We start from the raw sequence: 27,408 nt of genomic DNA, 5'->3' as shown, positions 1-27,408 counted from the left end.
TTGCCCAATCCAAGGTCACAGAGATTTTCTCCTGTGTTTTCTTCTAAAAGTTTTATGGTTTTACATTTTACGTTTAGATCTATGACCCATTTTGAATTAATTTTTCATGAGGTGTGAGATTTAGGTCAATGTTTATTTCTTTTGGCATGTGAATGTCCAAATGTTCTGGGTTATCCAAATGTCCAAAGTATCCTTTCTCCGTTGAACTGCCTTTGCATCTTTGTGAAAAATCAATCGGTCATATTTGTGTGAGACTATATCTGACTCTCCATTCTGTTCCCACTGATCTATGTTTTTATCCCTTTGACAATCCTTTTGACAATTACATTGTCTTGATTACTGTAGCTTTATAGTAAGAAAATCAGCTACTGTGAGTCCTCCAGCTTTGTTCTTTTTCAAATTGTTTTGGCTACTCTGGTTCCTTTGCCTTTCCATATACATTTTAGAATCAGCTCGTTGATATCTACCAAAAATTCTGCTGGGATTTTGGTTGCGATTGCATTAAATCTATAGATCGATTTGGGGGAAATTGGCAGTATTCAACAATATTGAGTTTTCCAAACCATGAACACATTATTCCTCTCTGTGTATTTAGATTTTCTTTTATTCCTGTCATCAGCATGTTCATTTAATTTCTTTCATCAACATCTCGTAGTTTTCAGCTTACAGGTCTTACACATATTTTGTTATATTTATATCTAAGTATTTTTGGTTTTGAAGTTGTGGATGGTTTTGGTTTTAAATTTCTGTTTCCATGGGCCTTCCCTGGTGGCGCAGTGGTTGGGAGTCCGCTTGCCGATGCAGGGGACACGGGTTCGTGCCCCGGTCTGGGAAGATCCCACGTGCCGCAGGGCGGCTGGGCCCGTGAGCCATGGCCGCGGAGCCTGTGCTCCGCAGCGATGAGGGGCCCGCGTACCGCAAAAAAAAATAATAATAATAATAAATAAAATAAAAAATAATAAATTTCTGTTTCCAGTTTTTCATTGCTGGTATACAGAAATATTTTTGTCTGTTGACCTTGTGTTTTGTGACCTTGCCAAACCCACTAATTAGTTCTGAGAGCTATTTTGTAAATTCCTTGGGATTTTCTACATAGATGATCATGTAATCTGAAAATAAAGTCATTTGTTTCTTCCCTTTTAAACTGTATGCCTTTTAATTTATTTAAACCTGCCTTAAGGCACTGGCTAGGGCTTCCAGTATGAAGTTGCCCAGCAGCAGTAACAGTAAGAAACCCTTACATTGCTCCTGATCTTTGGGGAAAACATTCAGTCTTTCACCACTTAGTAAAATGTTAGCTGTGGCGTTTTTGTAGATGTCATTCATAGGTTGAATTCTCTTCTAATCCTGTTTGCTGAGAGATTTATATCATGAGTGGATGTTGAATTTTGTCAAATGCTTTTTCTGCGTCAATTGATATGATAGCTTTCTTTTTTTATATATCTTTATTGGAGTATAATTGCTTTACAATGTTGTGTTAGTTTCTGCTGTATAACAAAGTGAATCAGCTATAAGTATACATATATCCCCATATCCCCTCCCTCTTGCATCTCCCTCCCACCCTCCCTATCCCACCCCTCTAGGTTGTCACAAAGCATCAAGCTGATCTCCCTGTGCTATGGAGCAGCTTCCCACTAGCCATCCATTTTACATGTGGTAGTGCGTATGTCATTGCTACTCTCTCACTTTGTCCCAGCTTCCCCTTTCCCGTGTCCTCAAGTCCATTCTCTACGTCTGCGTCTTTATTCCTGCCCTGCCACTAGGTTCATCAGTACCATTTTTTTTTAGATTCCATATATGTGCGTTAGCACACAGTATTTGTTTTTCTCATTCTAACTTACTTCACTCTGACAGACTCTAGGTCCACCCACCTCACTACAAATAAGTCAATTTTGTTTCTTTTTATGGCTGCGTAATATTCCATTGCGTATATATATGCCACATCTTCTTTATGCATTCATCTGTCAGTGGACATCAGGTTGCTTCCATGTCCTGACAGTTGTAAATAGTGTAGCTTTGTTTTTTTTTTCTGTTGCTATGATGGATTACATTGATTGATATTTTTAATACAAAACTAGCTATGTATTTCTTAGATTATCTCCACTTGGTCATGATGCATTTTTGTTTTTATGTATTTTTGGATTTGATTTGCTGATATTTTGGCCATTCTAATTACATCCATGTTCATGAAGGATATTGGATATTGGTTTGTAGTTTTCTTGTACTGCCTTTGTCTGTTTTTGGCATCAGGACAGTGCTCATAAAATGAGTTGTGAAGTGTTCCCTTCTCTTCCGTTTTCTAGAAGAGATGTGGAGAATTGGTGTTATTTCTTCTTTAAATATTTCGTAGAATTTACCAAGGCAATCATCTGAGCCTTCTGGAGTTTTCTTTTTTGAAAGGTTCTTAACTACAAATTTAATTTCTTTAATAGATATAGCAGTATTCAGGTTATCTATTTCTTCTTGGGTGAATTTTGGTAGTTTATGGCTTTCAAGGAATTGTTTGGTTTTGTCTAAGTTGTTGAACTTATGTGCATAAAGTTGTTGTAAATATTCCTTTATTATCCTTTTAATGTCTATGTGGTCTGTAGTAATAGCCCCTCTTCCATTTCTGATATGGGTAATTAGGTCTTCTCTCTTTTATTCTTCAGACTAGAGATTCAGCAGTTGTATTTATCTTTTGACAGAACCAGCTTTTTGTTTCATTGATTTTACTCTACTGTTTTTCTGCTTTTAATTTTGTTAATTTTTGTTCTTATCTTTATTATTTCCTTTCATCTGCTTGTTTCATGAAGCTCAATAAGGATTAATGTCATCAGAGTTACTGAGTAGAACCATTACAAACTATTTTTAAATTCATTCTTTTGAGAACCACCCTTACAGCTTCCATGCCTTGTCTCTTTGCAGTTGACTGGTCTGAGCGTCTCCAATGGGAAGGACCAACTGGTAGTGTTCCATACAAAAGACAACAAAGACCTCATCGTCTGTCTCTTCAGCAAACAGCCAACCCACGAGAGTCGAATTGGAGAGCTGGTTGGAGTCCTGGTGAATCATTTCAAGAGGTAAAGTTTGATTTTTGTTTAACTAAGTTGAATATATATGAAATCTTTCATCATAATTCTCACTGAACTTGTTTTGTGCCAATTTTAGTGTACTGAATTATTTTCCTTCTTAAGGAAAACTTAAATCATCTGTTTCCCAGAAGGCACAATTAGCATCCAGCCTTAGTTTCAAGATTAGGGATGATCGTCTACTTTTCCAGCCTCCAGCTGAACCAACAATGAGAGATTCCCCCAATGGTGATTTCTTCACTGCCAATCCAAATGTAATTAAATCCAAAAGACTGAAAACTTACTTTATCTTCTTATTGTCACAGCTTCTCATTTACCCCACATATAATCAGTTAGAGTAGCTACTATGAATATAAACAAATTAGAAGGCAGGTTTAGGGTGACATGTAGGTCCACAATGACTAAAGGGATTCTTTTTTTTTGTTTTTTAATAAAGTGATTTATTTTCTCACAATTCTGGAGGCTAGATTTTGAGATCAAGGTGTATGCAGGGTTTGTTTCTTCTGAGGCCACTCTTCTTGGCTTGTAGATGGCCATCTTCTCTCTGTGTCTTCACATGGTCTTCCTTCTGTACATGACTATGTCCAAATTTCTTCTTCCTTTAAGGATACCAGTCATGTTGGATTAAGACTCACCTTAATGACCTTATTTTGACTAAAGGGATTCTGAAGAGGCAGTTACCTCTGCAAAAACATGGAGTCATGAGGGAATGTGGCATTGTCTGAGAACTTCATAGTAGCCCTAGGCGATACCTGGGGTGGTTGTTTATGTCTGTGTAGTGAACAGTGATGTGAGAGATATAAACGGGGAGCAGACCCTGATGGTGATGGGGACCAGTGAATGGATAATTTTAAGCAGAGAAGTGACTTGTCTGGTTATTTATTAGAGTTGTTTTAGAGATGGGGTTTCTCTTCCCAAAGGAGGTCATGGAGTATTTGGAGTTGGGTGTTTCTCTGACTCCAAACTCAGATGTTCTTCCCATTGTGGCACACTGTCTCTGCCACCCCACCACCCTGATGCCAGAAGGAGACCACTCCTCCAAACTCAGGGACTGAGAAATGAGCCCAGCGTCCAGTTCCTTTTCTTCCTAAAAGACATTTACTAAGTTGCCAACAGTAATCTAGTTCCTCATGAGTATTTCTTTTCCTTTAAGTTTAGACATGGCTTTTCGCTAAACAAAGGCATATTTAGAATCTGATGTCCACACGTCTAATTCTGCTGTGTTCCTTTTTACTGATAAATGTATGGTGTATAATTTTAAAAGTGAGCTGCACAGGCCATTTATTATATGTTCTTAAACCTTGTATCCTAGATCAAAACAGATCCTTAAATATCTTATATAATTAAATGTTTTTAAATGCTATAATAAAATAATGTTTCATGGTCATCTGATGGGAAAAAATAAGATACAACTAAGGAATTACCAAAAGATAATAGTAAACATATAGGTCTTTGAAAAATTCCCTTCCATCTGCCAAATAATTATAAAGTAAGAGAAATACTGAAGAGTTTAGAATGGAAGGGAAAGACATGGAGAAGTCATCTCTACAATAAAGTCTATAACTCAAATAAACAGGCCTATTTTCCTCCTAATATGTAGTTACAGCAAAGTATGGATAATCAAAGGGATTTTAATCTCTACCTTTCATTTGGATGCCTGTAGTAGTAAATAGTTTTTGCCTGGGAAACTGAAATATTTTTTCTCAATCTGAGTCCTTGTTTCTCAAATTCTAACCACTGTTAAATGCCTCCACAAGTGGTGGAAATATGTGAATCTGGTTCTAGAATCCATCAACTGCTTTCTTTTCCTAGCATGTGTTCTGAGATACATTTCTATCTCGAATATATGTAAGAATTTTTTTAATATCTTTATTGGAATATAATTGCTTTACAGTGGTGTGTTACTTTCTGCTGTATCACAGAATGAATCAGCTATATGCATACATATATCCCCATATCCCCTCCCTCTTGCATCTCCCTCCCACCCTCCCTATCCCACCTCTCTAGGTAGTGACAAAGGACCAAGCTGATCTCCCTGTGCTATGCAGCTGCTTCCCACTACCTATCTGTTTTACATTTGGTAGTGTATATATGTCCATGCCACTCTCTCACTTTGTCCCAGCTTACCCTTCCCCCTCCCCATGTCCTCAAGTCCATTCCCTACGTCTGCGTCTTTGTTCCTGTCCTGCCCCTAGGTTCTTCAGAAACTTTTTTTTTTGGTTCCATATATATATATGTGTGTTAGCATATGGTATTTGTTTTTCTCTTTCTGACTTACTTCACTCTGTATGACAGAATCTAGGTCCATCCACCTCACTACAAATAACTCAATTTCGTTTCTTTTTATGGCTGAGTAATATTCCATTATACATATATGCCACATCTTTATCCATTCATCTGTCGATGGACACTTAGGTTGCTTCCATGTCCTGGCTATTGTAAATAGAGCTGCAGTGAACATTGTGGTACAAGACTCTTTTTGAATTACGGTTTTCTCAGGGTATATGCCCAGTAGTGGGATTGCTGGGTCGTATGGTAGTTCTCTTTTTAGTTTTTTAAGGAACCTCCATACTGTTGTCCATAGTGGCTGTATCAATTTACATTCCCACCAACACTGCAAGAGGGTTCCCTTTCCTCCACACCCTCTCCAGCATTTATTGTTCGTAGACTTTTTGATGATGGCCATTCTGACCAGTGTGAGGTGATACCTCATTGTAGTTTTGATTTGCATTTCTCTAATGATTAGTGATGTTGAGCATCCTTTCATGTATTTGTTGGCAATCTGTATATCTTCTTTGGAGAAATGTCTGTTTAGGTCTTCTGCCCATTTTTGGATTGGGTTGTTTGGGTTTTTTTGATATTGAGCTGCATGAGCTGCTTGTATATTTTGGAGATTCATCCTTTGTCAGTTGCTTCATTTCCAAATATTTTCTACCATTCTGAGGGTTGTCATTTCATCTTGTTTATGGTTTCCTTTGCTGTGAAAAAGCTTTTAAGTTTCATTAGGTCCCATTTGTTTATTTTTGTTTTTATTACCCTTTCTCTAGGAGGTGGGTCAAAAAGGATCTTGCTGTGATTTATGTCATAGAGTGTTCTGCCTGTGTTTTCCTCTAAGAGTTTTATAGTGTCTGGCCTTACATTTATGTCTTTAATCCATTTTGAGTTTGTTCTTGTGTATGGTGTTAGGGAGTGTTCTAATTTCATTCTTTTACATGTAGCTGTCCAGTTTTCCCAGCACCACTTATTGAAGAGGCTGTCCTTTCTCCACTGTACATTCCTGCCTCCTTTATCAAAGATAAGGTGACCATATGTGCATGGGTTTATCTGTGGGCTTTCTATCCTGTTCCTTTGATGTATATTTTTGTTTTTGTGCCAGTACCATACTGTCTTGATTACTGTAGCTTTGTAGTATAGTCTGAAGTCAGGGAGCCTGATTCTTCCAGCTCCGTTTTTCTTTCTAAAGATTACTTTGGCTATTTGGGGTCTTTTGTGTTTCCATACAAATTGTGAAATTTTTTCTTCTAGTTCTGTGAAAAATGCCATTGGTAGTTTGATAGGGATTGCACTGAATCTGTAGATTGCTTTAGGTAGTATAGTCATTTTCACAATGTTGATTCTTCCAATCCAAGGACATGGTATATCTCTCCATTTGTTTGTATCATCTTTAATTTCTTTCATCAGTGTCTTATAGTTTTCTGCATACAGGTCTTTTGTCTCCTTAGGTAGGTTTATTCCTAGGTATTTTATTATTTTTGTTGCAATGGTAAATGGGAGTGTTTCCTTAATTTCTCTTTCAGATTCTTCATCATTAATGTGTAGGAATGCAAGAGATTTCCATACATTAATTTTGTCTCCTGCTACTTTACCAAATTCATTGATGAGCTCTAGTAGTTTTCTGTTAGCATCTTTAGGATTCTCTATGTATAGTATCATGTCATCTGCAAACAGTGACAGTTTTACTTCTTTTCCCATTTGGATTCCTTTTATTTCTTTTTCTTCTCTGATTGCTGTGGCTAAAACTTCCAAAACTATGTTGAATAATAGTCGTGAGAGTGGGCAACCTTATCTTGTTCTTGATTTTAGTGGAAATGGTTTCAGGTTTTCACCATTGAGAACAATGTTGGCTGTGGGTGTTTCATATATGGCCTTTATTATGTTGAGACAACTTCCCTCTATGCCTACTTTCTGGAGAGTTTTTATCATAAGTGGGTGCTGAATTTTATCAAAAGCTTTTTCTGCATCTATTGAGATCATCATATGCTTTTTATCCTTCAATTTGTTAATTTGGTTTATCATACTGATTGATTTGCATATATTGAAGAATCCTTGCATTCCTGGAATAAACCCCACTTGATCATGGTGTATGATCCTTTTAATGTGCTGTTGGATTCTGTTTGCTAGTATTTTGCTGAGGATTTTTGCATCTATGTTCATCAGTGATATTGGCCTGTAGTTTTCTTTTTTTGTGGCATCTTTGGTTTTGGTATCAGGGTGATGGTGGCCTCGTAGAATGAGTTTGGGAGTGTTCCTCCCTCTGCTATATTTTGGAAGAGTTTGACAAGGATAGCTGTTAGCTCTTCTCTAAATGTTTGGTAGAATTCGCCTGTGAAGCCATCTGGTCCTGGGCTTTGTTTGTTGGAAGATTTTTTTTTTTTTTTTTTTTTTTTTTTTTTTGCTGTACGCGGGCCTCTCACTGCTGTGGCCTCTCCCGTTGCGGAGCACAGGCTCCGGACACACAGGCTCCGCGGCCATGGCTCGCGGGCCCAGCCGCTCCGCGGCATGTGGGATCTTCCGGGATCTGGGCACGAACCCGTGTCCCCTGCATCGGCAGGCGGACTCTCAACCACTGCGCCACCAGGGAAGCCCTGTTGGAAGATTTTTAATCACAGTCTCAAATTCAGTGCTTGTGATTGGTCTGTTTATATTTTCTATTTCTTCCTGGTTCAGTCTCAGAAGGTTGTGCTTTTCTAAGAATTGGTCCATTTCTTCCATTGTCCATTTTATTGGCATATAGTTGCTTGTAGTAATCTCTCATGATCCTTTGTATTTCTGCAGTGTCAATTGTTACTTCTCCTTTTTCATTTCTAATTCTATTGATTTGAGTCTTCCCCCTTTTTTAATTGATGAGTCTGGCTAATGGCTCATCAATTTTTTTATCTTCTCAAAGCAGCAGCTTTTAGTTTTATTGATCTTTGCTATTGTTTCCTGCATTTCTTTTTCAATTATTTCTAATCTGGTCTTTATGATTTCTTTCCTTCTGCTAACTTAACGCGTTTTTTTGTTCTTCTTTCTCTAATTGCTTTAGGTGTAAGGTTAGGTTGTTTATTTGAGATGTTTCTTGTTTCTTGAGGTAGGATTGTATTGCTATAAACTTCCCTCTTAGAACTGCTTTTGCTGCATCCCATAGGTTTTGGGTCATCGTGTTTTCATTGTAATTTGTTTCTGGGTATTTTTTGATTTCTTCAGTGATCTCTTGCTTATTTAGTAGTGTATTGTTTAGCCTGCATGTGTTTGTATTTTTTACAGTTTTTTTCCTGTAACTGATATCTAGTTTTATAGTGTTGTGGTCGGAAAAGATACTTGATATGATTTCAATTTTCTTAAATTTACCAGGGCTTGATTTGTGACCCAAGATATGATCTATCCTGGAGAATGTTCTATGAGCACTTGAGAAGAAAGTGTATTCTGTTGTTTTCGGATGGAATGTCCTATAAATATCAATTAAGTCCATCTTGTTTAATGTGTCATTTAAAGCTTGTGTTTATTTATTTTCATTTTGGTTGATTTGTCCATTAGTGAAAGTGGGTTGTTAAAGTCTCCTACTATTATTGTGTTACTGTCTATTTCCCTTTTATGGCTGTTAACACTTGCCTTATGTATTGAGGTACTCCTATGTTGGATGCATAAATATTTACAATTGTTATATCTTCCTCTTGGATTGATGCCTTGATCATTATGTAGTGTCGTTCTTTGTCTTATTTTAAAGTCTATTTTGTCTGACATGAGAATTGCTACTCCAGGTTTCTTTTGATTTTCATTTGCATGGAATATCCATTTCCATCCCCTCACTTTCAGTCTGTATGTGTCCCTAGGTCTGAAGTGGGTCTCTTATAGACAGCATATGTACAGGTCTTGTTTTTGTATCCATTCAACCAGTCTATGTCTTTTGGTTGGAGCATTTAATCCATTTACATTTAAGGTAATTATCGATATGTATGTTCCTGTTACCATTTTCTTCATTGTTTTGGATTTGTTATTGTAGGTCTTTTCCGTCTTTTTTCTTTCCTACCTAGAGAAGTTCCTTTAGCATTTGTTGTGAAGCTGGTTTGGTGGTGCTGAATTCTCTTAGCTTTTGCTTGTCTGTAAAGGTTTTAATTTCTCCATCGAATCTGAATGAGATCCTCGCTGGGTAGAGTAATCTTGGTTGTAGGTTTTTCTCTTTCATCACTTTAAGTATGTCCTGCCACTCCCTTCTGGCTTGCAGAGTTTCTGCTGAAAGATCAGCTGTTAACCTTATGGGGATTCCCTTGTATGTTATTTGTTGCTTTTCCCTTGCTGCTTTTAATATTTTTTCTTTCTATTTAATTTTTGATAGTTTGATTAACATGTGTCTTGGCATGTTTCTTCTTGCATTTATCCTGTATGGGACTCTCTGAGCTTCCTAGACTTGATTGACTATTTCCTTTCCCATATTAGGGAAGTTTTCAATGATAATCTCTTCAAATATTTTCTCAGTCCCTTTCTTTTTCTCTTCTTCTTCTGGGATCCCTATAATTCGAATGTTGGTGCGTTTAATATTGTCCCAGAGGTCTCTGAGACTGTACTCAATTCTTTTCATTCTTTTTTCTTTATTCTGTTCCATGGCAGTGATTTCCACCATTCTGTCTTGCGGATCACTTATCCGTCCTTCTACCTCAGTTATTCTGCTATTGATTCCTTCTAGAGAACTTTTAATTTCATTTATTGTGTTGCTCATCATTGTTTGTTTGTTCTTTAGTTCTTCTAGGTCCTTGTTAAACATTTCTTGTATTTTCTCCATTCTGTTTCCAAGATTTTGGATCATCTTTACTATCATTACTGTGAATTCTTTTTCAGGTAGACTGCCTATTTCCTCTTCATTTGTTTGGTCTGTTGGGTTTTTACCTTGCTCCTTCATCTGCTGTGTATTTCTCTGTCTTCTCATTTTGCTTAACTTACTGTGGTTGGGGTCTCCTTTTCACAGGCTGCAGGTTTGTAGCTCCTGCTGTTTTCGGTGTCTGCCCCCGATGGGTAAGGTTGGTTCAGTGGCTTGTGTAGGCTTCCTGGTGGAGGGGACTGGTGCCTGTGTTCTGATGGTTGAGGCTTGATCTTTTCTTTCTGGTGGGCAGGACCGTGTCTGGTGGTGTGTTTTGGGGTGTCTGTGACCTTATTATGATTTTAGGCAGCCTCTCTGCTAATGGGTGGTGTTGTGTTCCTGTCTTGCTAGTTGTTTGGTATGGGGTGTCCAGCACTGGAGCTTGCTGGTCGTTGAGTGGAGCTGGGTCTTAGTGTTGAGACGGAGATCTGTGGGAGGGCTCTCACCGATTGATATCACATGGGGCCGGGAGGTCTCTGGTGGTCCAATGTCCTGAATTCAGCTCTCCCACCTCAGAGGCTCAGGTCTGACACCCAGCCGGAGCACCAAGACCCTGTCACCCACACAGTAGTTCTGTGATCATGGACCAGGCAGTTAACTTCTCTGCACCTCAGATTTCCTTTCGTGCAGCACCTCCTTGCCCCAGAGGCCCAGTCAGGTGTGAGGGAAGGGCTGTCGCTCACAGGCTCTGCAGGGAGGAAGCCCGCGAGGCTGGCGCAGGATGCTTTGAATATACGTCAGAATTTTAAATGTCTTTAAAATTTATAAATGGAAGGAAGAGAAGACTGTCAAGATACTGGTTTTTTTTTTAGTTCCTTTTTTTTTTGTCACCGCTTTGTGTGTTTATTTATTGGCATATAGCTGAATATAGGGCTGTGCCCTAAGAATACAAGGATGGTTATCCATTAGAAAGGTCTGTCTATTCACATAATAGTTCATAATAGAGCACAAAAGTACTATTTGATAAAATTGAATATTTATTATTCTTCATAACTCTTCAGTAAAATAGGAATAGGAATAAATAAATAGGAATAAATAAGAAGCAGCTGCCAACCATAATCATTAGAGCAGACATGGTAACAGGGATACACCCAGAGCACCTGTGGCCTAAGGAACTTCTAAGTCATGCTGACCCCAGTGTATGGAAGGTGAAGAGGAAGGACAGAGTCAGCCGAGGGAAGGAAGTGGCCTCAGGCAGAGGCTGCTGCAGTCTGGAGAGAGGATGACGTGAGGTCAACAGCCTGAAATGAAACTGTAGGACGACCCTAGCGTGGTACCCTCACCTCTTCTAGGGCTGCATTTCAGCAAATAACTGCCCCCACTCAAAGCAAATAATAAGCCAGAAAGAAAACAGGAAGAGAACTATGCACAGGCAAGACGAAAATAAGGAGCAAAGAAAACAAGGAAAGCCATATGAAGAAAAAAGGAAAATATGGGAGTAAACTTTACATTAAAAAAGTGGGAGGGGGGACTAGCCTTACCCTTATGTCTAAAACAACAACAGCGCAAAGACAAAATCTGTGAAACAGCCATTTTCAAGACCGTAGACGTCAGGCAGTGAAGGGCAGTGATCCCCGAGCGGTGAAAAGCAAACAAGGTGAGCCCTACAATTACCCCAGCACACGGCCTTGGGTGAGCTCCAGGCCATGGTGCATGCAGGGGGAGCCCAGGGGAAGCACAAGGACTCCCTGGGTTCAGAAGATGGAGGCACATGTCTGGGGAGACCAAGTAAGCTAAAGTTTGCAGGACAAAGTACCAGAGAGGAGCACAGAGAGAGAAGGCTAGAGATCTGTGTAGGATCCCCCTCAAGTCCCACCTAGTCTTAAGAGCAAGACCCAAAAGGATCAAACTGCTACCAAGTAATTTAACTGTGTCCTAGAACAAAGCTCATGAATATGTATAGCAATGCAAAAATATCCACCCCCAACAAGGTAGAATTCACAATGTCTGACATCCAATCAAAGATTACCAGGCATACAAATAGGCAGGAAAATGCAGTCCAGTATGAGGGGAAAACCATCATCCAATTGAAACCAACCCAGAACTGACAAAGGTGTTAGAATTAGCAGACCCAGACATGAAAACAATTATAACTAAATTTCAGGTGTTCAAAAGTAGAGACATGGAAAATATAAAAAAAGACTCATCAAACTTCTAGATGAAAAATGCACTGATGTTTGAAATATTTCATGATTAAAAACAAAAACAAAAATGTTAAAGCTTATGGCTTTCTCCTCTACCTAATGAATTTCTCATGACCATCTTCTCTCACGAGCTGAAGCCAGCCCTTTCCTGGCACTTCCTTCTATACTAATCTGAAACTAAATCCAACTAAATATAAATTAGCCTTTCTCTCACCTCCTTCAGTCTTTACTTAACCTAGACCCATTATTTCCGCCTCTGCAAGAACTCACGCACACATTTCATATTTTCTAAAACATTTGAAGATAGTCTTTTAATAAAGTATATTCAAAGGGGTGACATTTACAATATTTAACAACCAGCATGGCTCAAGCACAGATCATTCAGAACAGACGCCCTCCAGAAACACCTGATCCGGCCATACCAGCAAGTCCTGGCTACATTCCACAGACCGGAAGTTATACCAAAGCAGAAAGGTAGGGGTCCCAGAGTCAAATATATTTAGGATTCCCTGATGAAGTTCAACAGGTTTCTTTACTGCAGTACTTCTCAGAGCTTTTAATATGCTTTGTTCATTTTAAATACAGCCAATTAAAAAATTGTAAGGACAGGGCTTCCCTGGTGGCGCAGTGGTTGAGAGTCCGCCTGCCAATGCAGGGGATACCGGTTTGTGCCCCGGTCCGGGAAGATCCCACATGCCGCGGAGCAGCTTGGCCCGTCAGCCATGGCTACTGAGCCTGCGCGTCCGGAGCCTGCGCTCCGCAACGGGAGAGGCCACAACAGTGAGAGGCCTGCATACCGCAAAAAAAAAAAAAAAAATTGTAAGGACATATATATGTGTGCATGTATATATATCACACACACACAATTCTGTATATTATAGACTATATCCAGAAAGACATTCAGGAAATGAGTAACTATGTTTGTCTCTGGAGAGGGGAGATGGGGTACTGGGAGAAAGAGGCATAGGAGGTATAGGAGGGAGATTTATTTTTCACTGTAAACCTTTTGCAACAAAAATATGTTACTTATCTAAAATTTTTTTCATTTAAATAATAAAGGGCAGCTAGTTTTCAGGTATATTATAGATGGCTCTAAATTCATGGTTATTTTCCTTTTCTGTTTAGAAAAGTAGGAAAGAACAAAAGAGCTTTCTAAGTGAATGATTTATCTCATGGCGTTGAAATAAACCCAAATAGAACCTTTTGGAATACTACTGTTCCCTGGGGTCCCGTTGTGTCGGTCACATGAAGCTCGGGTGAGGTTTCTTTGTGGTGGTTAAGCCAGTGGTTTCCCAGGCCAGTTTGCTTTGCAGAGGTTATGAAAATGGCTGACTTGACTTTCAGTTTGTATCTCATGCTCAGCAGTGACTACCTACCAGTAGTGAGCTTTTCTGCCCACTAGTAAACAGATGGCCTGATACTGGCCACCCTACAGAGTTACCAGAATTACCAGAAACTCTGTAATATTAAGCTGTCAAAGGACCCATCTGCCCTAAGCAGCTGTCCAGGCATTTGCCTGTCTGGATGCTGGAAACCTCAGTATAACCCCAATCTTAGGTACAGAAACTTCTTATTTTTCCTGTTCTGTTTCTGTGGACGAAAGCCAGAAGTCAGTGCCATCTGCTTCTTGTTTTTCATAAGCAGTATCTTTAACATCTGCTTAATTAAAGGAGCACCGCTACTGAATTTAACTGAATGCTTGACCTGCTTTTCTGTTGTAGTTTGCTTAAGTTCTTTTTAACTCACACTAAAACTATGGGTAGAACCAGACCAACAAGCAGACCACTGGCTATGGCCCCGGGGGACAGGGGAGATGAGGCCTCCTGAGCAGGGGTGAAGGTGGCGGAGTGAGGTCACCTCCCAAAGGCCTCTGCTCCTGGCCCTCTCCGTCCAGTGCTTCTGACGCGCACGCCTTCCTGCTCCTGCCTCATTATCCGCGCTCCTCTGCCCCTGAACCCGGATACCCATCTTCCTGGCTCGTAATCTGTATTCCCAAACTGCTCTCCTTGAATGCCGTAGTAGTTTCTGTTACAACTAAAAATATTTACGCGAAATAGAGATCGTTGAAAATAACGTAGATAGACAACTACAGTTGTCCCTCAGAATCCGAGGGAGGATTGGTTCAAGGACCCACCGGCAGCAGATCCGCAGATGCTCAAGTCCCCTGGTCGGCCCTCTGTGTCCACAGTTCCTTATCCGTGGATTCAGCCAACTGGGGAATCGTGCGGTCCTGTAGTATTTAGTGAAAAAAATTCACGTATAAGTAGATCCAGGCAGTTCAAACCTATGTTGTTCAAGGGTCAACTATATAGACGATTGGTTAATTAAATTATGGTCCATCTTCTGAATGGAGTATTGGGGCCATTTAAAATGATGATTATTGAAGTCATCTGATTCCTGGTGACAGAAAAGTGAGTGACCACAATTCACCCTCCTCCGCTTTCCAGTAGAGATATACATGAAAACATAGAAAGAGATGCCAGCGTTCCTTAGTACAGGAAACTAGAAATGTTGCTCAACCAGAGGTCCACTGAGAGGTACATCCTTCACCTCTGCTCACATGTCACCTCATCAGGCCTTCCCTAACTGTCCCGTAGAGAATAGCAGTTCACTCACCCCAGAACTGCCTGACTCCTACTGTGCTTAGTTTTCCCCCATGGCTTTCATCTCCATCTGACACTGTATCTTTAGTTTTTGCTTATTGCATATATTCCAACTAGAATATAAGCCCCATGTAAGCAGAGACTTTATTTCTATTTATTTCTATTTCACTGCAGTTTCCCTAGTGTTCAGAACATCCCTGGCACTCAGAAGACTCCCAGTAGATAATTGTTGAAAACGGAGGCTGGCTGATGGGGCTCTCTAGCCGTAGGATACTTCTAGCCCTTTCCTACCAATATGTGTGCGTCTTGCCCACCAGAGGGTGGTAACTTAGTCCTCCTCTGTATGAAGGAAAGGAAGAACTCTTACAGTTTCCTTCCCTTTATGAATACTTCTCGTCTTATACCGATTGCAGTATTACCACTCTAAGCGATGTAATACATCTGGGGACAGAAATGAATAGGTATTTCAAGATATTAAATTAGCAACTAAAAGAGCTATGGGCTGGAAGAGCCATGGGTATGTTGTATGCTGGGGGTTGCAGCTTTTCCTTTACTGTTTTTTTTTTTAACAACTTAAGAACTAGAAATAACTTCAAACTTTCCTTCTCAGTAGACTGACAGGGCAGCAAGATGTAGGGGTTCCCGCTCAGATCAGCATCTTCATAGTAAGTAAAAGACTTCAGAACCACATCTAGAGGCTGTGTCCATAAGGCAGCTCTCCAGCTTAAAAGCGGAGAAATGGATTCCAACTATAAACAGGTGGAATTTAAGGATGACTCCAGAAGAATCCGTATGCCCCTTTCATGCAAGAACACCAGAACTGTCTCCTTAGTTGTGAGACCTATAAAGAAAGCCAGTAGCAGTGAGAAAGGTGTAGACTATAGCCTTAAAAGAAAAAACAAAGCATATTTCTGAAAAGGAGTATAACAGAAAATTCACATTTTAGAAACTAACTGTATTCTGAATAAAATTCAAGAAAGCATGGATTCTACGTAAACAGACCAAAGATTACGTGACAGACTGAGATGAAGAGGGTCCTGGCTGAGAAACAAAAATGTCCAATTATTTGAATGAAATAAGAAACGATATTAAAGAATATAAATTAACATGAAAATGTAGAAATGACACAATTGGTATTGCAGAAAATAGAATCAATATGAAAGAAAAGTTTAAGATGGTCTCTTGGCATACAGAGGATGGGGGTAATAAGAAAAGAAGCTGACAGATATAGAAGGCAGAGAACAAAATATTTACATTCAAATAATAGGTGTACTTGAAAAAGAGAAGTACACTGACTGAGCAAAATTGAGACTTGTTTTACTGATTCTAAGGAATACATTTTTAAAAATTTTAACATCTCTGAAATTGGGGTGTAACTTACAATTGGTGGATTTTTACAGTGATAATGGGCAACATCTTAGTGATACACAAATAAGGGTACATCTTACAGAGAAGGCATCTTATATTCAATAAAATATGTTAATTTAAAACATAGGAGAAGGAAATCTTCCTGTGAGAGTAATCAAGATTGTCACCACGTGGGTAAGATGCCTACCCCAGTAGAAGTCACTTTGGCCAGAGAAGTGCGTCTTCTCAGAATATGGAAGTCTCCAATAAGACCAGGGGAAGAACATTTTTTGGAACAGGGCAAAACAACTGGGTGGGAGTGTTTGGAGGTGAAGTATTTGAGGCCAACATTTCACAAAAGAAGCAGGAAGTGGTGCTGTGCAGAAGAAACAAATAGTGTAACATCATTATTAATTGTGAAAACACAGAAACCATATAAAAATCCATCAAAATAAATATGGTTTAACATATGTTATGGTATTTCCATACAAAGAAATAGCATTTGCCATGAAAAAACAATGGTAGTCTTTCCTTTTTTTAATTATTTATTTTTGGCTGCGTTGGGTCTTTGTTTCTGTGTGCAGGCTTTTCTCTGATTGCGGCAAGTGGGGGCTACTCTTCGTTGTGGTGCACGGGCTTTTCATTGCAGCGGCTTCTCGTTGCGGAGCATGGGCTCTAAGAGTGCGGGCTTTGGTAGTTGTGGCACGTGGGGCAGTTGTTGTGGCTCGTGGGCTGTAGAGCGCAGGCTCAGTAGTTATGGCGCACGGGCTTAGTTGCTCCGCAGCATGTGGGATCTTCCTGGACCAGCGCTTGAACCCATCTCCCCTGCATTGGCAGATAGATTCTTAACCACTGTGTCACCACTGAAGTCCAGTGATAGTCTTTCTTTATCAGGGTTCCTTAAAGTGTGGGCGGCATCTGCACTGGGATCACCTGGAGGTGCTTGTTCAAAAGGCAAATTGCTGGGCCCCATCCCAGGCCTTCTAAATCCAAATCTCCAGGAATCTACACCCTTACTGAGTTACCCAAGTGATTCCCATTGGTTTCATGAACTGACACAGAAAATGGCCAGGATAAGCACATGATATTTTCATATGGCCTTTTTGCTGAAGCCATGTGACAAAGGTAGCATTTTCTTTTTAAAGCAAACCACTAAAGCTTTGTGTTTTTAAAATGATTATTACCAAATAAGGTGCAAAATAAGCATCTCCTCCTACCCCAGTGAAGAGAGGCAGGGTGAGGAATAGGCTGAGGTTCAGAGAAAAGGGTGAGAGAGGGGTGGAGATGAGGAGTGAGGTGAGAATTGGCAGGAACTAGGATTCCGTTTACCACCTCTGCTTGTCCCAGAAAGAGCCACTCCTCATTCTAAGCAATGGTCTTTAATTACCCTATGAAGTTTGCAGTTAGGACCTGCCTGCCCATTTCCAGGAAGGATACCCCACCTGCAAATAACAGGCTTCCATGGAGTGAACTTAATCCATTTCTATATAGTCATACCCATCTGCTATACACAAAAGAACCCCAGAGAGAAGTCTTAAAAGCTTTTCAGTGTGACTAAGGCAGGACCAGAATCAAACAGCATTAAGGTGTAACAGCTGTTGAGGACTGTGAGCCATCTACCGACTTCCCATTTCTCTCACTCTGCACCGTGCCCGTCTGCCTTGAGAAGCAGCTGCCCTTGGACAAAGCCCCCTCAGAGGACATGCAAGGGTGCACGGTCATCCTCAGCTTTACCTGCTCTTATGACAGAGATTTACTGGAGATTTTTGTGCAGATCAAAGATACTTATTTGCTTTATGAAATATCCATCTTTGCCTTTCATGTTGAAAGAGAAAATCCAAAAGTACTGGAAAACTGATCATCTTTTCAGCATCTCTGCAGGAAGATATGGTACAGTTAAAGTAATCGTATTACTTTTTTTAAAGGCCCATAGCACTAACATTACAGTATATGTTAACATGGAGATCTTTCTATGAGGTATTCATGAATTCACCAAATGATTATATACCCTGGTTTGTGCTATCCATTGGAATTTTTTCCTAAATGGTCAGATAGAACTTTTTAACTTAATGAGTTTTTGAAAGCTTTCTTCGTGTGTTTATTTCAAGTCTTATCAGCTGTATAGGAAGCGTAATGTACTTAAAGTATTTTATCTGAAACCAACACTGCTATATTTTCATACTGTCATTCAGCCTTCATTCTCTGGAACACCCACTGCAGGTCTGGCTATGGGTGAGAGGGGCGAGGGGGTAGGAGGGATGCAAAGATGGACCATTTGGTCCTTTTCCTCAGACAGCACTTAATCTCATGGGGAAGACTGTATGCATGCTCCATTGTCTGATACATGCTGCGATGGGGCTGGGCCATGGACACACAGGGGATGAACTGGTTCCCTTGGCCTGTGAGAGTCAGGAAAACCCTGATAGAACAGGTGGTAATCCACCTGGGTCTTCAAGGCTGGCTGGAGTTTTTTCAGTTGGGAATGGAGCAAGGTTTTCCCCTGGAGAATGGAGCAGAATATGCAAAACTTGGTGGATGGGGCTTCCTTGGTGGCGTAGTGGTTAAGAATCCACCTGCCAAGGCAGGGGACACGGGTTCAAGCCCTGGGCCGGGAACATGCCACATGCCGTGCGGCAACTAAGCCCGTGCACCACAACTACTGAGCCCACGTGCCACAACTACTGAAGCCTGTGTGCCTGGAGTCCGTGCTCCGCAACAAGAGAAGCCACCGCAATGAGAAGCCCGCACACCACAACAAAGAGCAGCCACATAAGCTGTGACAAAGTGAGAGAGTGGCATGGACACATATGCACTACCAAACATAAAATAGATAGCTAGTGGGAAACAGCCGCATAGCACAGGGAGATCAGCTCGGTACTTTGTGACCACCTAGAGGGGTGGGATAGGGAGGGTGGGAGGGAGGGAGACACAAGAGGGAAGAGATATGGGAACATATATATATGTATAACTGATTTACTTTGTTATAAAGCAGAAACTAACACACCATTGTAAAGCAATTATACTCCAATAAAGATGTTTAAAAAAAAAGAAAAATTGCATCAAAAGAAAAAGAAAATAAAAGCGTAATTCATTCTGGTAAAAAAGAAAGAAGTCGAATATAATATCTCATTTTTGAAATTACCCATGAAAACTGGCAACCACTCTGTTTAATAAAATGTTTAGCAAATTTTAAAAACTAACTAAATAAAAAACTCTCAGACCTAAAAAAAAGTAGCCACCGCTCGCCGCAACTAGAGAAAGCCCGCGCGCAGCAACAAAGACACAACGCAGCCAAAAATAAAAATAAAAAAAGATAAAAAGGTTGGTGGAAAAAAGTAGTTGAAATAGAGTTTTTAAGACCCCATGCCAGTAACTTTGAACTTTATCATATAGGTTATGGGGAGAAAATAAGTATTAAAATATACAACTGCCCAGTGACACAAAGCCTAATGACACAGATATCTTCCATGTTAGAGATGCTCAGGAGGGCAAAACAATTGTCCACTTAAGGGAAATGGAAATTTGAAGACACTAGTTGATATATCATACGTCCGTGGCCCCCATATGCCAAAAAGAATGAATTAAATGGAGAAAGAGCTAGCAAGGTAGAGGTTAGAAAGACAAGTGCAACTCTTAGTAATAACATCAGAAATCAAAAGTCCTCAAAGGAGTAAGAGCTATAACAAAATTTCTTAGCTTTTGTAACTTCCTTCCTGTTATTTTGGTGACCTAAACTATATAGTTATTAGCAAAAAAATTCCCTAAGGTGAGAAGGAACTAGATTTTTGCCTTCATGGACAGCGAGGAAGTAAGAGGTTAAAGAAGGTTCACTGCATGCTACAGCCATTTTTAAGGGAGAGAAGATTCTCCAGGGGTAAATGATGGTGACACTGCAGAGAGGGTGGAGGCACTTGGGTATGGGGACATTTGTCATTGGGTCTCTGCAGCAGCCCCTTCTTCTGAAACCTCCCTCTTCCCTGTCATTCAGCTCCATGGTTCCCACCAGAGGCATTACATCCTTACATCCCCTGACTCCCTGGAAGAGCTGAGTAGCGCAGGGATGGCACCTGGCCCACACTGTACCACTTTTCCCTTCCTCAAGGTTGGTGGGCCTCAGACCAGAGAAGACTTACAGACTTCTCCAGAAATTGGGAGCTGTGGTGACCGCATTTCCAAAGGTGGAGAAAGCTGCTCTCAGAGAGAACGGCATAGATGACCCACAGAGAAGCAGAGATGGCAGTGAAGGAGAATGTGGTGCAGTCGGGCCCTGTGTCAGCTGAATCGTGTGGCCAGCCTCCCTGTGGCCTCACATTGTGTGACCTTGTTTGACACTAAGATCTTGCATCATCTGATGCAGGCTGATTTATCAAAAATCAGTTCACCAGTGCACATGTGGTTGACACGACTGTGCTGTATGTATACTTGGAAATTGTCAGGCAGGTGAAGTTTTTATTATGTGGCTTTTCTTTCCAGTTTTTTAAAAATAGATTTTAAAAATCAATTTGCCAAAAGTCAGTTTGCCAAGTGGCCAATTTACTCAATGTGCAAAAATTTGCAGAGTTACCAAAAACTGGTTTCGAGAAGTATCCTTCTTGAATTTGATCCTTGTAACAGCATTTTAAGGCATGTTCAAGTTAAAGAAAACTAAGCCTTCTGGATTAGCTTAGTCTTTTTGTGAATTTTAGCTGAAAAATGGACTTCACTCTATTTGCACATGTATTGTTTGGAGTTTATTTAGAATGGTTAGGAAAAGATATCCTTTTGTTAGATACATGCAAAGAACCAGCAAGCACATGTGTCTTTTTTACAAGCGTTGTGCTCTTAGGGCCTCAAAAGTCCATAGAACCATTCCCAAATAGCAGTGCCACATATTATGGTTTGACTCTCACAGAGAGGCAGCCTGCATTTCAGGTCATCCAGACTCAAGCTTTTCCTAGAAACTGGCACCACCCACTTTCCACACCAGATCTTAAAATACAAAGCAACTGTCAGAATCCACAGATGTTAACATTTCCTTATGGGAAATTTAGTTTATACTAAATCTTCAAATTCTCCTTCAGTTATTTTCCATTTGATATTTAGTATTCTTCCATCAAATTTGCTCAAATGACTAATTCATCTCATTTACCAATTTACCAAAAATTTGTTCCTTTTGACTCTTTATAAGGTTTACAATTCAGTTAGATGAGATGGCATTTAATAGCTTTTGAGAATTTCCAGGAAGTGTAATTGATCAGTTTTCATAAGGACAGTCTAAGGAGTCCCTTTGTCTCTGGCCCTGCTGTTGTAGCTGGAAGTAGCTGGAAGAGAGGAAGGAAGAGAGGAGAGTGTGTGCCCCATGCACCTGGGTGCCAGTCCTGGTGGGGAGGGGGAACAAAAGGGACAGGCTGATATGTGAGGGAGAGCCGGACGGCCCAAGAACCATAAGTGTCCAGCCAATCCATCCAGCAAAAACTGGATAAACAAAAAAACAGTTTTGTTAAATATGCAAATTTGACAAATTTGTCATTCAGCATATTGATCTTTGGTGAATTCACGTTTGGCAAATTACTTTTCCTCAATAAATTGTCCTAGTTCATAACAGGTTCCCCTCACTTAAGCTAGTAGGAACTGGGTTTGGGTCCCTGTATCCAGGAGTCCTAACTCAATGCACTGAAGTCCTGCAAAAGTCAACCGCTTTGATACACTTGTACCTACTAATAAATAATATAGCAGATGTTGTTGGATCTTGGTAAAACATATAGTTGGTACTTTATTGCCAACATTTAGTATTCCTCCTAAGATACCTGTTGAACCTGCCTCTAAACTCTTTTTTTTTTTTTTAATTTATTTTTTTTGGCTGAATTGGATCTTCGTTGCTGTGCGCAGGCTTTCTCTAGTTGTGGTGAGTGGGTGTTGCTCTTTGTTGCGGTGCGTGGGCTTCTCACTGCAGTGGCTTCTCTCATTGTGTAGCACAGGCTCTAGGCGCACGGGCTTCAGTAGTTGTGGCGCATGGGCTTCAGTAGTTGTGGGTCGCGGACTCTAGAGCGCAGGCTCAGCAGCTGTGGTGCACAGGCTTAGTTGCTCTGCGGCATGTGGGATCTTCCCGGACCAGGGCTCAAACCCATGTCCCCTGCATTGGCAGGCGGATTCTTAACCACTGAACCACCAGGAAAGTCCTCTAAACTCTTTTTGGAGTCTCTTTAGCAGATTCAAGTGTCCCTGTTTTATAAATATTGGGGTGTTAAACTCGTCTGTAGGTATTAGAGATGTTCCATTATAAATTGATATTGTGAAGTTGTATTTTATCCAATTTAACTTTGCTGATTTTGTAACTGAGCTTTTTAAAAAATGCTTGAGAATCTGCCAGTTGTTGGTTGTAGTTTTTTCCTCGTCTCTGGGCATCAAAATTGAAGACATCAGTTATTTGGAATTTTTAATTGCTGTGTTAGTGTCTACATTGCCAGACAGACATCATTCCATTTTCTTCCTCCTCCATTCAGAGACATATTCTCGTCTCTATGTTTTATTTTTTTGATTGACGTAAAGTTGATTTACAATGTTGTGTTAGTTTCTGCTGTACACCAAAGTGATTCAGTTATACATATGTATATATTCTTTTTTACATTCTTTTCTATTATGGTTTATCACAGGGTATTGAATATAGTTCCCTATGCTATACAGTAGGATCTTGTTGTCCTTGTCTCTATGTTTTCAGTTCTTCCCAGCATTATTTTAATTTTTTCCTCGGGGTGAAATAAAAAAATCTAATACACAATTGAAATGAAAATAATAGATTGTCAAGTCTGTTGGAAGAAAATGGATTTTGTAATGACAAATGAGGCAAGTCTGAGGATAGTCAAACTCGAGACTTTAGCAAGCAGGTCTCAAAAAAATACAGAAAAAGTGAGTGTTAATCCATGACTAAACCCTCTAAAATAAAATATGCTCAAGAAAAGAAACATTCCCCTTACTCATGAAATCTCTATAGTTTTATATAACAAACAGGGGAGTAAATTAAAGAAACCAACGTGGCTGAACCTAAATCAGCCTGAGCTCAGATTTAAGAAAACCAGGGGGAACGATAGAAGGAAGGTGGTAACCACAAGCAGTGATAAAAATGTCAGTTGCCCGTAAAAATACTGTCAAGAAGACCTAAGTCATAGATGAGCTGAGACTTGGGGAAAATAATAATAAAAATGAGGGAAGAACACTGCTTTGTTGAACAAGGATGGCAAAGCAGTATCGTGTGAATAGGTGTTTTCATTTTACCCATCAAGAAATGTTCCTGAAACTAAAAGCAAGCATCAGGGAAAGTAAAGCCCAACTAGGAAAAAGAAGACAGCTGGATGTTGTATTAGTTCCAGCCTCCAAGCCAGGCGACTCCTATCCCGAGATTCTGGAAAGATTCAGTAGGAACCCCCGTCCACTGGCAGGAATCTTTGAGCAGCCAGAGAGAATTGAAAAGGTGCCCCCAAACTGAAGACAAGCTTTCCTAGTTTTGCAAATGTGAACAGAGATCCAAAAATTATAATTCTTGTTGAACCTGACATAATCTCTCAGAAAAAGTCTAAAAATCAACAGTTATATTTTATAAGTACTTAGTGAAAAAAGTAACAAAAGTGAGAAGAAATTGAGTTAGAACTCACCTCTCGATGATTTCCCTCAAACAATGACTTAGGTAAAGACATATTTACCAAGTTTGCAAATAGCACAAACCCAGGAAGGATAACTTGTCTTTTGGATGACAGAATCAGGATTCAGAATATCATCAGGCGAGAATAATGAGAAGAAACCACAAAAGTGACATAAATGTAAAGTTCTGCCTTTGGGTTCAAAATGTCGTTTGCACACATGTGCCCCAGGAGAGCCTCTCGGGAGGCCGTGAGACCCCCCCAAGACTCTAGTATCTGTGATTCAGTCATGTGCAGCACTGGCGTGCAGGTAAGAAACTTACTGCTGGAGAGGAAAGCAAGAGATCATTCTTTCCTATTTAATTGGAACCATTTTCTTGAATTTTCAGAGGGCAAGGAGCATAGAATTTTCTAGAGCTTAGAACACTGAAATAGTGCCAGAAAACAACTTCTTAGGTTTTGCTCAGTTGTTTCAACATGGCATACGTTCCTGGCCAGACCCTCTGCAGAGCCCAGCCTTCTCTCTGCAGAGGGGGGAAGGTTTGTTTTGTTGAACTCAAAGCCCATCGTCCAGCCTTTCTGAAAAAGGGAATAGCAGTTACGTCCTTTAGCTTCTCTTTGACACCAAGAAAAATTGTTCCCAGCCTCCTTTTCTTCATATTTGAGACCAAAAGAAATAGCCAAAATGACATTTATGATTTTTTAAATGGTTTTTGCATTTAATACCTTATTTTTGGCTTTCCTTTTAACTTGTCTAAAAACTTATGGAATGTCAAATTTTCTGTAATTGTCATTATTAATTTTTATTTTTTTATTTATTTATTTTGGGCTGTGTTGGGTCTTCGTTGCTGTGCACGGGCTTTCTGTAGTTGTGGCGAGCGGGGGCTATGCTTTGTTGTGGTGCGCAGGCTTCTCATCGCAGTGGCGTCTCATTGCGGAGCATGGGCTCTAGGGCCATGGGCTTCAGTAGTTGTGGCACGGGCTCAGTAGTTGTGGCTTGCTGGCTGTAGAGCGCAGGCTCAGTAGTTGTGGTGCACAGTCTTAGTTGCTCCACGGCATGTGGATCTTCCCAGACCAGGACTCGAACCCGTGTCCCCTGCATTGCAGGTGGATTCTTAACCACTGCACCACCAGGGAAGTCCCGTCATTATTAATTTTATAACCAGAACAAATATTTAAAAATTATGAGATTATTTTAGAATATCTTTTCTTCTAGAAACAAAGCAACTAACAACCAGTAAATTCCCATGAAATTTTCATAATGGAAAAAATCAGCTTGATCACATGCATCCATCCTTGGTGAGAGAGAATCATTACTAAATAAAGCAAAGAGTTATATATCCTGGTCTTCAAAAGATACCAGGCCTAGAGATAGCATAGAAAATGAAAAGAATCTGACTGAAGCTATAAGGAGAAAAGAAATTTTGGTATAAAATGGAATAGGAAAGCAGCCTTACAATAGTACTAGATGACTCGGAGAACCCCTTGTCAGAAAAAAAAAAAAAATCAAGGAACCGTTTGTTAGAGAATATTATATTGCTTTCTAACCGAGACAAATTTAAAAAACTCAAGCCCAGCCTCACTAAATTATGCCATTCAGAATTAGTAACTTCTGACTTTCCACATCTGAGGCTTCTTTGATGCATGGCAGTTCTTGGCCTTCTCTGTTCAGCATGTGCATTGAATTAACAGACCTGGAAGGAATGAGTATTTGACGGGAAACAGACAGTGCGTCTTCTGGTCTTAACTCCACCACCAGCTCGCTATAAGCCCTTGAGCAGATCAACCTTTTTTAATCAAGATTAAAAGTCTTCACCAAATTTCTTTATTCATTAAAAAAAATATATTTCTATTTGCATGATGAAAAAGCTCTGGAGATGTTTCACAACAGTGTGAAACATTACTGAACTGTACACTTACAAATGGTTAAGATAGTAAAAATAAAATAAAAGTCAGTGTTGGCTACTGAGCACCATAGAAACAGGGTGAGGGGGATATATCTTGACGCTCAATCATTTATCAGACATTGTCTTAGGCATAGTGATACAAAGACCCACCTCCTGCCATCGAGAAGCTTGTGGTTTGTCAAAGGAAATGAATGCATAACTCATAATAAGCTTGTAAGAGTATAAAGAAAGTGGCTTAATGCACAAAGGTCAGAGTATATCTTTAGACCGAAGTGAGAGACGTGAAAAATGTTCTGGGGAAACTTCATCAAAGAGGAGTGGTGTTTGTACCAGGCTTAAAAGGAGATCTCCAAAGTTTAAAAAGTGGCCTTCCACGTCTAGCCAAGATGGAGTAACAAGGATGAAATTTACCCCCTTACCTGATACAACAAAAAAAACAGATGAAATATGTGAAACAGTAGTTTTCAGGATACTAGATATCAGACAGTGAAGGATGGTGATCCATGAGAGACAGAGAACAAATGAGGTGAGCCGTACAGCTGCCCTAGCTTACTGCCTTGAGAGAATATCCAGGCTGTGGCACAGGGAGGGGGAACCACTATGGAGCCTGGGGCCTGGGAGACTAAGGCCACTGAAGTTTACAGGTCAGAGTAACAGAGGAGAGAGCTGCACAGAAAACTGGAGATCTGCAAGGGCCTCTGTTAAGTATCCACCTGAATACTGCTCAGCACATGTTGTTAGAAAACCACCTGAGGACAAAAGAACAATCAGGAGGATTAGAAGGAACAGTGCCTGGTACTCACAGAAAGTGGGGAGTAGTACCTGTTCCCAGCAGCCAGACTGGAAAACCTCATTAATTCACAGGGCATTAAATATAGTACTCAGAAGGATCTTGCTTCAGTAGTGGGGGATAATTGGCCCTAGACTGAGCACTGCTCTGGTTTCCTCTAACAAATTCGAAAGTAAGACCCAAAAGGATCAAATTATTTCCAAGTAACTTAACTGCAACCCAGAAAAAGCTCAAGAATAGTTATAGGAATACAAAATTATCCACCATCAAGTAGGTAAAATTCGCAATATCTGTCATTCAATCAAAAATTAGCAAGCCTGCAGAGAAGCAGGAGAATGAAACCCATTATGAGGAAAAAAGTCAATCAGAACCAACCCAGAAGTGCCACAGATGTTAGAAATAACCAACGGGACATTAAAATAGTTATTATCACTTTATTATAACAGTTAAAGACATGGAAGATATCAAAAAAAGACCCAAGTCAAACTTCTAGAAGTGAAAACTATGTGTGACATGAAAATACACTGGATGGGATTAATAGCATATCAGACATTGAAGAAATAAAAGATTATTATTAATAAAGTGAACTTGAAGACATAGCAATAGAAACTATCCAAAATGAAGCACACAGAGAAAAAAATTTTTTTGAAAAAGGAACAGATCATCAGTGAACTATGGGATAACTTCAGCCAGTCTAATATATGGGTAAATGAAGTCCCCGACCAAAGGAGGAAGACAGAAAAAAATATTTAAAGAAATAATGGCTGAAAACTTTCCAAATTTGATGAAAATCTCATAAACCGACAAATCCTAGAAATT

At 40.0% G+C, this 27,408-nt stretch overlaps 1 protein-coding gene across 4 annotated transcripts in view; it reads left to right on the top strand.

Moving 5' to 3' along the window:
* The window catches only part of MYO1D (myosin ID), a 348,475-nt gene that overhangs the window by 237,461 nt on the left and 83,606 nt on the right, over positions 1–27,408 (top strand). For 2 of the 4 annotated variants that reach the window (XM_082603144.1, XM_082603145.1), the window contains exon 21: positions 2,908–3,062. In XM_082603144.1, coding sequence (XP_082459270.1) covers positions 2,908–3,062 — 155 coding nt within the window. Of the gene's footprint in view, positions 1–2,907; positions 3,063–3,176; positions 3,202–3,677; positions 3,715–27,408 lie in introns of those variants that run through there. The other 2 variants (XM_082603146.1, XM_082603147.1) reach the window with 2 other exon arrangements.

Source organism: Mesoplodon mirus (assembly GCF_964341445.2).
Source record: "Mesoplodon mirus genome assembly, chromosome: 18".
NCBI lineage: Eukaryota > Metazoa > Chordata > Mammalia > Artiodactyla > Ziphiidae > Mesoplodon > Mesoplodon mirus.
This window is presented reverse-complemented; position numbering and strand designations above follow the sequence as displayed.